The following is an 11,876-nucleotide window of genomic DNA, read 5'->3' on the forward strand; positions in this document are numbered from 1 at the left end:
CCCGAGCGGGGCTCGAACTCACGAAATCGCAAGATCATGACCTGAGCTGAAACCAAGAGTCAGACGCTTAACCGACTGAGCCCCCCGGGCGCCCCAAAATATATTTCATTTGGAAAGGGAACAGGTGTAAAGGAAAGTATCTGGTACAGAGAAGTCCAGGAAGACTAAAGGAGGCAGAGCGGTTTGTGGGGCGAGGGGAAGGAACGCGCTGTCCGTGTGCGCTCTGTCCCTTAGACTTTGACCCGTTGTCCCCTACCGCCATTTCCATCCCCACCCCTGTCCCCCCACCCCTCCTTCCGGAGGCCCTTCCGTCCAGGCAGATGGAATGAGGCCTCGGCCTCGGGGATGTTTCCACCCCACATCCAACCAGCTTCACGCTTTGAAGCTGGATGTGCACACAGCTCCCTCTTTCCCTGACGGCAGCCTTAGGGACACTGCAGGTCCAGCCTGTGTCCTCACCAACCCTGTGGACACAGCAGTGGGCGCGGGAGTGAAGGCCGTCACGCCCGTCCTGCCTGGGAGCCGTGTCCCAGGAGCAGAGGTGATCTGTAGTTTTATTGCAGCTGTCCCCGCAGTCAGCGGGCACGGAGCCGACCCTGTGATGTCAGGAAGGGTCCCGAAGCGGAGTCTGAGCTCAGCCTTAAAAGCAGCCCACGCGTGCTATGAAAACCAGATGACTGACTATTGGTGTGTGCAGGGGCGAGGGTGGGAGTGATAAGCATTTGTGCCCTGTACATACCATCTCTCACCTCTACTGAAAATGCCCGCAAGTCTGCAGCGTGTTAAAAGAGAAATGGTACTGTAAGGAAACACTGAAAACAAAAATCAAAGGCTAATAAAATTGCACATATCCCTGTCATCAGCATAAATTTGCACGGCTGCATCGTGCACTAGGCGGTGAGCAGCCCGGGGCGGGGCCCCCTGGTGGCCGGACACGTCTTCAGTGTGTCCAGCGAGCACACTGGACAGGACGCGTCCCCATCTGCTGAAAGAGACACAGGCACTGTTACATTATAATACGAAACTCTACCAAGTAAGCAGTTGGGACAGCAGCTGTGACCGCAGACTGTGTCCGTCTTGCTGGGGATCCACTAAATTAGCTGACTCGGCAAAGAGAGGAGCCCCCCCCCAACTTTTGTCCTTTCCTCCCCAGACAATACATCTGACCCCCAGTGCCCACACCGCCCCGCCCCGCCCCGGGGGTCACCTCCAGACCAGGGAAGAGCATGGGGACAGTCAAACCAGAGGGTTTTCCCCTGGAATTTTTAGCTCCTGGGGCCCAGCGTCCCGAACTCCTTCACTGATGAGAATCACCTGGCGGACCTGCTGAGCCCAAAATTTCCGGGGCCGCGGGGCCGGAGCTCCGGGGAGGAATCTGCTGGGAGGCTGTGTGTGTAGATGGCTCTCCTCCCCAGCCTGCAGAGCTCTCGGGGGGTCCAGTGGCTGGGCTCCAGAGGTTTGCGAACTCTTGGATTCAGATCCGAATGTCGTTTTTCCCGAAGTGTCCGTGCTTTTAATCGTATTCTCAAAGGGGTCTGTGAACCAGAAGGACACTGAGAGAGAACACTGAGGGGATAAACACACGCACTTGCCCTTGACCTAAGAACAGTCCACCAGGCTATGGTAGCCTTCTTAGCCACAGATCCCTGGTGCCTGGCGTGTATGTTGCTGGCTTACGCAGTGAATAGTTGCTGCATGAACGAATGAATGAATGAATGAATGAATGAATGAACAAATGAACACACTCGCTTTGGTGAGCGGGTACAAACCTACACACCTGCTCAGGTGAGCGGGAGACAGCAGCTGTGTGGGCAGGAACAATAAGACCCAGCCAGTCTCTGGCTATTACCGGAGGGCTTCCTGGAGTAAGTGGCCCTGCCCCAACATTCTCCAGTCACTTAAACAAGTGGTACCTATTCAGAACACTCAGACACTATAGTCCCCGCACACACACTTCCAGAGGCCGTGTCCATCCTGTGGCCCTGACCGTCCCCCCTTTCTCCCCACCCCCTACCAGGGCGTGAAGGAGTTCAAGTGCGAGGTGTGCGGCCGGGAGTTCACCCTGCAGGCAAACATGAAGCGTCACATGCTGATCCATACCAGCGTCCGGCCCTACCAGTGCCACATCTGCTTCAAGACCTTCGTGCAGAAGCAGACCCTCAAGACCCACATGATTGTACACTCACCTGTGAAGCCATTCAAATGCAAGGTACCGGGCCGCCAGGGCCCCCAGGTGGGACGTCCCCATGGGCGGCCCAGAGTCAGCACGACGGCCGCAGCTAGCACCCACGCAGAGCTGGCCTGGCCCGCGTGAGCTGAGGGGGCCCAGTTTGGGGTGAGAAAGGCAGGGTTTGCTGGGTCGGAATGGGCCGTGCTGTTCAGAGCCTACAGGCTGCTGCGGCTGTGAGTTTTGGAAGTTGGGGAGGGAGTGAAGGTCCCCGCACAGCCACAGCGAAGGAGCCCGGGCATGGGACTCTGTGTGGCTGGAGAGCCGGGCCCCGGGGGTCTGGTAACCCCAGCTGGGGTGGGGAGTGGTAGAGTGACCGGCGAGGAGTGGCTTGGCGCTCTGGCTCGCGGCCTCTGGGGTCACAGAGGAAAGGACAGCGTGAGTGCCGTCTGCCGCGATGGGGATTCCAGCTCCAGCGGGGAGGGGGCGGGGGGCTGGAGGAGGGTGGGCTCCCTGGGGGCTCATGAGGCCGTCGCTGTGTTCCAGGTGTGCGGGAAGTCCTTCAACCGCATGTACAACCTGCTGGGCCACATGCACCTGCACGCGGGCAGCAAGCCCTTCAAGTGCCCCTACTGCTCCAGCAAGTTCAACCTCAAGGGCAACCTGAGCCGGCACATGAAGGTCAAGCATGGCGTCATGGACATCGGCCTGGACAGCCAAGGTGGGTGGGCCGAGCACAGCGGCCGCAGCAGGGGCAGTGCCGTCGCGGCACGCTCGGGAGCTTCCTGGCCAGTTCGGGGCGTGGGGAGGCCGGCCAGGCCTGCGACCTCCCTGGGACGGGCTCAGCTCTAGGGAGGAGGCTCCCCGGAAGGTCGTCCCCGTGATAATGACGGGACGTGTGTATTCTTCACCAGACTTACGTGGGCTCACAGAAACAATAATAAAAACCATAAGTCCTATCGATCAAGTGCTAACTGTGTGCCAGGCCTTTATTAACTCACGTGATCCTCACGGTGAGCTTGGCTCTGTTATTGTCCCCATTTTACAGATGCAGAACTGACGGACAGAGCAGCTAGGTAACTCATGCAAGATCACAACACACAGAAGGCGACAGACACTTTTATTTTGTTTAAGCTTTTTTATTTTTTTTATTTTTTTTTATTTTTTTTTTTACAAATAGTTTATTGTCAAATTAGTTTCCACATAATGTTTAAGCTTTTTTAATATTAATTTATTCTTGAGAGAGAGAGAGAGAGACAGAGCACAGGTGGGGGAGGGGCAGAGAGAGGGACACACAGAATCTGAAGCAGGCTGACAGCACAGAGCCTGATATGGGACTTGAACTCACGAACTGCGAGATCATGACCTGAGCTGAAGTCAGATGCTTTACTGACTGAGCCACCCAGGCGCCTGATAGACACTTTAATGTTAATGACTAGAAGATGACATTCAGGGCGCCTGGGTGGCTCAGTCAATTAAGCGTCCGACTTCAGCTCAGGTCATGATCTCACGGTCATGGGTTCGAGCCCTGCGTCAGGCTCTGTGCTGACAGCTGGCTCAGAGCCTGGAGCCTGCTTCAGATTCTGTGTCTCCCTCTCTCTCTGCCCTTCCCCTGCTCACGCTGCCTCTCTCTCTCTCTCTCAAAAATAAATCCAACATAAAAAAAAATGTTTTTAAAGATGACATTTAAAATAAATGGGTGGGAAAGAAATTAACAAAAGGGAAAATGGCAGAATGGCAGCTGGAAAGATGAGGGAAGCCAGGTGAGGTCACAAGTCCAGATGTACCCGGGGAGGGTCCATGGACATCCCTGGGGAGCTCTGAGCTTCCCAGCAGCCAAGGCAAAGAGTGTAATGCGATCTGTCACACTCTTGTAGGGCTTGCCAAAGAGAATGTAGCCCACACACTCGGGGAAGGGACCTCACCTCTGCACGGGGTGGAAGTTTCACAGGCTGTTGGTCGTCAGATCCGTAATGTTGGTGATAACCTTTGCCCTCGACACTCATCGATAGTGGAAAACATTAGTCTCTCAGGCCTTCCTGAGGGAAGGAGGCACTTTAGACAGTCTGCCAGGAGAAAGAGCTGATGGTGCTTCACGAGGCTCCGGGTACAGTCGGGAGCTATTTGACTCTCTGGGGCACCTTCAGAGGCAGAGTAGCCGAGAACATGCCTGGACAGTAACGGGTGAGCCGACTTGCCCGGACTTACTCACTAGCAGTCAGTCAGATGCTGGGGGACGGTTGCAATAACCCTGATTTGGTTTCGCAGCAGCTAACCAGCCAATGGCCAGGGTTTCCTAGCAGAAACTGGTGCCCTCAGTTTTCTGTTCTTGGGGGCAGCGATGAGACGCTGTCGGCTGCGGATCGAGGCCCTCTGCAGCCCCTTCCTACGCACAGCGTGGTACGTGAACCAACAATATGGGTGCGCATCTCCGGGGGTCTGGCTAGAATCGCAGACTCCGCCCTACCCCAGACCTGCCGCATCAGAATCTGCATTTCCGAAAAGGTCTCAGGGCGGTCTGTTTTGCGCGGTAGAATTCCAGAAGCGAGGAACTCGGGAGGTGCTTTCAGACATTAGTATTTGCTGGATCGCCCGGCAGCTTGTCACACCCCCGGGCTGGGCTCCAGCCCAAGGCGCTGCACCTGTGCATCTGGGGTCATGCTGCAGAATTTGCATTTCCAGCAAGTTCTCAGGGGATACCGAGGCTGCTGATCGGACACCTCCCTTTGAGAACGTTCTTCGATCTGGCCTCTAAAAGGACTGGTACTCAAACTTGGCTGCACATCTGGGGAATTTTTGAAATGCTGATGCAGGAGTCTCAACCCCAGAGATTCAAACGTAATTGATCTGGCATATGGCCTAGGATCAGCTCTTTAAAGCACTTTAGAGACTTTTTAAAAAATGTTTATTTATTTATTTTTGAGAGAGAGAAAGAGCACAAGCGGGGCAGGGGCAGAGAAACAGAAGGAGACCCAGAATCCAAAGCAGGCTCCAGCCTCAGCTGTCAGCACACGGGGCTCAAACTGACAAACTGTGAGATCAGGACCTGAGCTGAAGTCGGACCCTCAACCGACTGAGCCACCCGGGCACGGCAGCACTTTAAAGCACTTTGGGTAGTTCTCTGTGCGGGGCGCTTTGAGAGCCACTTCCCCCCCTTCCTGAGACCTGCTGTGCATCTAACCCACCAGGAGGGAGGGGGGCAGAACTGGTCCCTTTGGAAACAGAGGTCTCTGCACCCCTTGCCCCCAGGGGGTGGTGAAGGCACAGGCTCTCTCCATGTGAGCTCAGAAGCCAGGGATGTGCAGGGCGGCTTTCTTCCTGGCCGTAACAGGAGTGACGTGGTGGTTGGTACTGATGTGGCTGGGGCCCCAGCCAGCCTGCTCTCATGGGTAACCTCGATCTGAGAAGCTCAGGCATGACATTTGTGCAGGAGGAAAGCAGCAAACATTCTAGATGGAACCACCTGATAAACTGTGGACCTGCAATTTGCAAGCTGGATCAACGTCCTTGTAGAAAATGGTACATGCTATTCCTAGGGGCAATGAGACAGGACCAAGAGAGTTCTAGAAGAGAAAGAAAGCAGAGGGGGGAGGGGACCATGGTTAACGGAGATCCAGAGCTGCAGGTTTTCAAGGTCCTTTCTTCAGCTTGTTTTTTAATTGTTTGTCAGCCGTATCATAGGAAGGTCTGGCACTAGGATTTGAGGAAGAAAAAGCCTAAGGTCTTTAAGATTTGGAACAAATGGCCTTGTTTTATAAAGTCAGGAAGACTCAGTGTGTCAGATGCTCTGGGCGCGCGCGCACGCACACACACACACACACACACACACACACACACACACACACACACTCCCTCTGGCCATCTTCAGAGCTGGCTGATTCAGCCCCTCGACAGTGACTGGGGGTGGGAGGGGAGGCTCCCTCCATCTGTTTAGAGCATTATCTGTGACTTTCCTCATGGTCACAAGAAGGCTGCCCGCGGTCTTCAGGGCTCCTCGTGCACAACCAATGGGAGACTGAGAGCCTACGCTTTTGCTCTAGGACACCAATGAGAATTGTGTGAATTCAAAAATTTCACACGCAGCCCTAACCCTAACTGGCCTGAATTCGGTCCTGAACCACTCATTGGTAAGGGGCGGAATTACCCCTAGACCATTGTTTCTCCGCTGGGGGTGAGTTTGCCGACATTTGGCCGAGTCTGGGGACATTTTTGCTTGTCATACCTGGGGCGATGCTACTGGCTGGTGGACGCCGGGGAGGCTGCTAACCGCCCGACCATGCATGTCCCATAATAACCCGCACAACACAGAATCATGGTGCAAAGTGATCCTAAGTGCCAGAACCCCTCCCTTAGACTTACCAGGGCTGCCCCTGGACTGGAGTCTGTTTCTCCCCCAAACCGTGTCACTTCTAGGCAGACAGGGACAGAACACGCACTGGGGCTCAGCCACGGTCCATGCCAGCCAGCTTCCCCAGGTCCCCAGCTCACACCGTGGGCTTCCCTGCCTCCAGTGGAAGGCAGCTCCGGACGTCCTCTCTGGACCTTTCTGTCTGGCTTTTGTTCTGATACTAAGAACTTTATAGTAAGATTTCAAATTGATAAGATCGCAAGAGGCGTCTTAAGAGTTTTTCCCTCCGTGTGTCTACATTAACCCACCTTAGGTGTCTTTCCCTGAAGAGAAAGGCCCAAGGAGACCCTGGACAGAACTGTTTTGCAGCCACAATGCTGGTAGGAGGTCAGAGGTTAGAAAGGGCTCCCTCCCATCCTTTTTTTTTTTTAATGTTTATTTTTGAGAGAGACAGAGTGGGAGCAGGGGAGGGGCAGAGAGAGAGAGAGAGACACGGGATCTGAAGCAGGCTCCAGCCTCTGAGCTGTCAGCACAGAGCCCAATGCGGGCTTAAGTCTGCACTTAACTTACCAAACCCCGCAGGCGCCCCCTCCCTCCCGCCATTTGAGCCAGAGCAGAACAGTGGATGAAAACAACAGCACTTTGCGGGTGCCTAGATGGGTCAGTTGGTTAAGCACCTGACTTCAGCTCAGGTATGATCTCACCACTCGTGAGTTCGAGCCCCGCATGGCTCCTGTGTCTCCCGCTCTCTCTGCCCTTCCCCGACTCGCGCTCTGTCTCTCTCACTTGCTCAAAAGTAAACATTAAAAAAAAAAAAAGTAAAACAACAGCGCTTTTTGCTGGGCGCCTATTGGCAAGTTGATTAACCTCTCTGAGCTTCCTTTTGACCTCCTACATGGGGTTGCTGGGAGTACTCATGAGAAGGACCAGGCCTGCGCGCGCGTGCGCGCACGCGCGCGCACACACACACACACACACAGCTTTAGGGCTCAGGTCTGGCAGCCCATGTGAAAAGCCACAGGAGCCTGGGAGCCTCTCTGTGCAGGAAGGGAAGCCGCTAAGAACCCTCTGGAAGCAGGGACTAGGAAGTCCTTCAGAAAGGTCCCCTGCTTCCATGCAGAAGTCACTGGCTCTCCCCACGAGGCGGCATCTGGGCCTGACTGCGCGCCTCTCTTGCAGACCCCATGATGGAGCTGACAGGCACTGACCCCTCGGAGCTCGACAGCCAGCAGGAGATGGAGGACTTCGAGAACGCCTACACGTACGCTGGCGTGGATGGCAGCGCCGAGGCCAGCGTCCTCACCGAGCAGGCCATGAAGGAGATGGCCTACTACAACGTGCTATAGCACAAGCCGGGCCGCCCACAGGGGCGAGGAGGGCGTGGGACGCGGGGGGAGACCCACGTGCTGCGGGCGCACCTCCCGCGGCTGAGAAAAGCTACTGCCCCGCTGTCCCAAGCCCTCCCCTCCCACAGGGTCGTATGCGCCACTTAGGGACACGTAGACCAAATGGAGACTGTCCTGCTGGCCTCAGCTGTGCACCAGGCCCGGGCCCCAGGCATCTGGGGAAGGAAGGAGGGCATGGGGGGCCCAGCTCTGGGGCTCCTTGGCCTGCTGCTGTGGGAGGGGGGGAGAAATGCCGATCAGGGTCGCTGGGGGATAGGTCACGCGGGCACAGGTCCTTGGGTCTCTCGGGCCCAGCCCAGCTGGGGCAGCCATTGTGGGAGGGGCCTTCCTGATGGCTCCTCAGGGGTCCTGGCACTGGAGGAAGAGATAACTTGAGCCTTGCCTTGTTTCCCCTCTGGACCAGCTCCTGCCTCTAGGGATGTTTGCGCTCCTGTGCTGGTCAGCACTGACCCCCACCCCCAGCCCCGGGTCCCTCGCCAGCCCCTGGGCTGGGAAGAGCCCAGGCCCCAGAGCCCCCTCCCCCACCCTGTCCATAAACAGCCAGGCAGGACCCTCTGCCTTCTACCTCCTGGCGCCTCCCGCACTCTCCTCCAGCCAGGCATGCATGCCGCCCCGGTCCTGGCCTTAGGAAAGCGGGGGGTAGCCCAGCCCCCAGCTAATGCCCACTCCAGCCAACCCCAGAAGACCCCCCTCTTCCAGCCATTTGAAGGTGGGCATCCCTAAAGTGGATTTCGACAAACGTCAGCCGGTTCTGTGCTGAACTGGTCCCGGCACCAGGGCCCCCCCGATGTGAACAAAGCTGGGGTGTGCCTTTCGCTGGGCACACACTGAGACCGACGGGGGCCCCTCACATGAGGGGCAGGCCACAGAGAAAGGATCACGGGGGCCGAGAGGGGCTGTCCCCAGAGGAGGCCGAGGACCGCCTGGGGGATGGCTGGAGTATTTTACTATTAACAAGTACCCACTTTGGGGACGGGGACAGCCAAGAGTTAGCAGGTTCCCAGGAAGAGCAACATCCTTAAAAAGAAAATGAAGACCAGAGAGAAAAACACATTTTTTTGAGCAAAAGGAGTATTTTGAAGGTAATTTATTTTTTTTTTCCTTTCCAACTCTGTGTCGCTTATTCTTTCTGCTGGAGATAATTTTCTTTTTCCAAATGGAAGCTCCCTTATGTGCTGTGCGCGCTTCATGCGCCCCCCAGCTCGAGCGGCCGGCCAGGACGACCCCGGCACGGAGCGGGCGAGAGGCAGGGCCAGCGCTGGGCAGCCCTGCGCCCCTGCCCGGCCTCTCCAGCCAGTGACTCGCTCTGCACCACCCGCCTCGGCGGCCAAGGCTGCTCCGTTCTGCTCAGCCCGCAGCGCCCTCCCTTGCTTGCCTACGGTCGCCTCTGTCCCCATGCCGGCTGCCCCGGGAACCGAAGACAGGCCCAGGGCATGAAATAGCACATTCAGGAATGCTGGGGCACCCGTGACTCCTGCCCACTCGCCTCCCGAGGCCTCAGTGGAGAGAGGCAGGCAGGGCTGTCCCCAAAGGCATGAAGGAGGTGAAGCCACCAACTTCAGCCCGGAAACCAGGAAAGGAGGGGAACAGCTGGGGTGGGGGCGGGGGACCAGTGTGAAATGCAGCTAACCACCCCCAAAGCTGTATCCTTCGTGAAGGACCAAGCCAGGCTCCAGGGTGGCTGTGATCAGGACCTGAGGGGAGGACAAGGTGGCCTCGGGATCAGGCAGCCAGGTGCCCCTTCCTTCTCTGCTTAAGCTCATGCTACGAGGCACCAGCCAGGAGGGCTGGGGGCTCACAGGAGCCTTTCCCCTCCAGAACCCTGAGGCCCCCCCCTCCCTGGCCCCCCAGGTGCCCGCCATGATGACCCTCAGGTGGCAGTGACCCCGTCACTGTAGAAGACATTTTCTCCTGCTGAGCAGAAGCATCACCCCCTGCAAACTACCTCTTCCCACAATGTCTTTCTCCCCTGGTACCAAAAAGAACCCTGTACCTCCTCCTCTTCCTCTTTCCTGCCAGCGCAGTGGCCTTGGTCTTGGAAACCCCAGGGAGAAGGTCTGGCCCCCAGGGCGGGGCTCTCCTTCCCTCCCCCAGCCAGCTCTGCCATCAGCACGGCCCTCTGCGAGGTTCAATACTTGAACGCCCCCTGCCCTGTGCCTTGGACCCGGGCGAAGCTAAGAGAAGGAAACAGCACAACTTAAACAATTGGAGCTGGTGGGGGGGGGTGGTCTCGGCAAGGCTCCTGTCCTCACCCCTCCCCCACCTCTCAAGAGAGACGTGCCGCCTCTCGGGTGACTTGGAGTCCTGGACGAATTCCATTCTAACTTATTTTGACGTGTATACAAACCAACCGTTTAGAAATTCCACTTGTGCAAAGCCCTACTGTGTTTTTATGTTCCCGTTTAAAAGAGAAGTTTACTTAGCAATAATTATAAATAAATGAATATTCTTTAGCGAGGGGACTGTGAGTGCTTCTTCCCATGGTGCTTGGGGCCTGGGTCCTCCCCCCTCCCCCAGAAGCAGCTCCCAACAAAGCTTCCCAGCCCCACACAGCAGGGCACTGCTCTCCAAGGAGGGGAAGAAACAGACCATGGCCACCTGGTAATGGGATGGCACCTCATAATGGAATGGCCACCTAGTAATGGAATGGCCACCTGCAGGGCCAGGCGCCTACAGACAGCTGCCCCAAGCCCAAGAGAGGAGGGCTTCGGCCAAGGCCCCAGAATTCCCACCACTTGCAGAGAAAAGCTGCTTCCCCTCTTGACCCACGAACGGGGCACCAGGACAGAAGCCAGCTCACGATGCCCGACTGTGCCTCAGAGGCTCCCAGCCCTTTCTACTGACGGGCAAGAAAGGGCTGGAAACTTTGAGCTTTGCCGCAGGAGTTGGGCCCTGAGCAGAGGCAGCACATCAGCCTTTCTTCCCACAGCCCTGGGAGTTCAGTGTGCTTGCTGGTCCCTCAGACGGAGGCCACCAGGGGGAGCGGCGGGGAGAACCCATCTGAGCTGCGGAGGTCCCAGCTCTCCGGTTTCAGGAGCCCAGAGTCTCCCCCGCCCCCAACGCCGGAAACTGGGGAATCAGACTCTGGGTCACCAAGTACATACTGTGTCTGGGTACAACTCTTCCCCAGGCCGTTGAGACACCAAAAGTAGAATATATTCCCTACGTAAAAAGATAGCCCTTTAAGTCGGATCCATTTTGCTTTACAGCAGCTTGACCCACCTTACTTTGGTTTTGCCAAAGAACGGCGAGGATGAATCCAAGTTAGGGACCCAGTGGGCCTAGACTACACGGGACCTCAGGTCACAGTCCCTGTCCCAAGCCCCGGGCAGCCAGGCCGAGGGCCGTGGAGCCGCTGCTGTGGGGGACCCATTGTGAGGACCGAGAAAAGGGCAAATTAAGGGGTCTCGAGATTTTCAGAAGGTTAAAGCTAACAAAGAAAGACAAAATCAATGGCGATGTACCCAGTGTCTATCAGGAAGTGATAACGATCCCCAATGGAGAGCAGGATACAGGAACCGGATGGTGCTGGGAAGTGCCGGCCTGCGGCGGGTCAGGCGGCTCCCAGAGAATTCAGGACGCTCCCACCGCTGCCCGGTCCCCTCCCCTCAGGGTGGCCCCTGACAGAGTGGAGGCCTGCGAAGCGAGTGGGATCCACCAGACCTCTGTGGGCCTCTTTCTCTGGGGCCCCGGCTGGGCTGCCTCCTTCCCTCGGACACAAACACAGCAGACAGTCCTGTGAAGAGCTTTTTAGTAGCTAAACGTGGCACCATGTGTTCCCAGGGCGATATAAATTACAGTCTGCAAAACACACCGACTGGCTGAGGTAAAACACGCTATTCCTGCCTCACGTCACCGTGAGGGGAAACACAGACATTTTTAAAAATATCTTGCTTATAAAAAAACGTCCCCTAGAAAGGCCTCCTGAGAGGGCCCTGGGGGCTCACCCGGGGCC

The 11,876-nt window shown here is 56.7% G+C and overlaps 2 protein-coding genes across 2 annotated transcripts in view; one reads left to right on the plus strand and one right to left on the minus strand.

Moving 5' to 3' along the window:
* The window catches only part of ZNF710 (zinc finger protein 710), a 15,921-nt gene extending 5,547 nt beyond the window's left edge, over positions 1-10,374 (plus strand). Inside the window, exons 3-5 of the mRNA XM_077774327.1 lie at positions 2,018-2,209; positions 2,714-2,888; positions 7,695-10,374. Of these exons, the coding sequence (XP_077630453.1) occupies positions 2,018-2,209; positions 2,714-2,888; positions 7,695-7,861 (534 nt within the window). The 3' untranslated portion in view covers positions 7,862-10,374. The remainder of the gene's footprint in view (positions 1-2,017; positions 2,210-2,713; positions 2,889-7,694) is intronic.
* Positions 10,375-10,880: 506 nt separating this feature from the next.
* IDH2 (isocitrate dehydrogenase (NADP(+)) 2) overlaps positions 10,881-11,876 on the minus strand; it is a 9,081-nt gene continuing 8,085 nt past the window's right edge. Inside the window, exon 11 of the mRNA XM_077774263.1 lies at positions 10,881-10,990. Within this exon, the coding sequence (XP_077630389.1) occupies positions 10,881-10,990 (110 nt within the window). The remainder of the gene's footprint in view (positions 10,991-11,876) is intronic.

Source organism: Crocuta crocuta, unplaced genomic scaffold, assembly GCF_008692635.1.
Source record: "Crocuta crocuta isolate KB4526 unplaced genomic scaffold, BGI_CrCroc_1.0 scaffold7, whole genome shotgun sequence".
Lineage (NCBI taxonomy): Eukaryota > Metazoa > Chordata > Mammalia > Carnivora > Hyaenidae > Crocuta > Crocuta crocuta.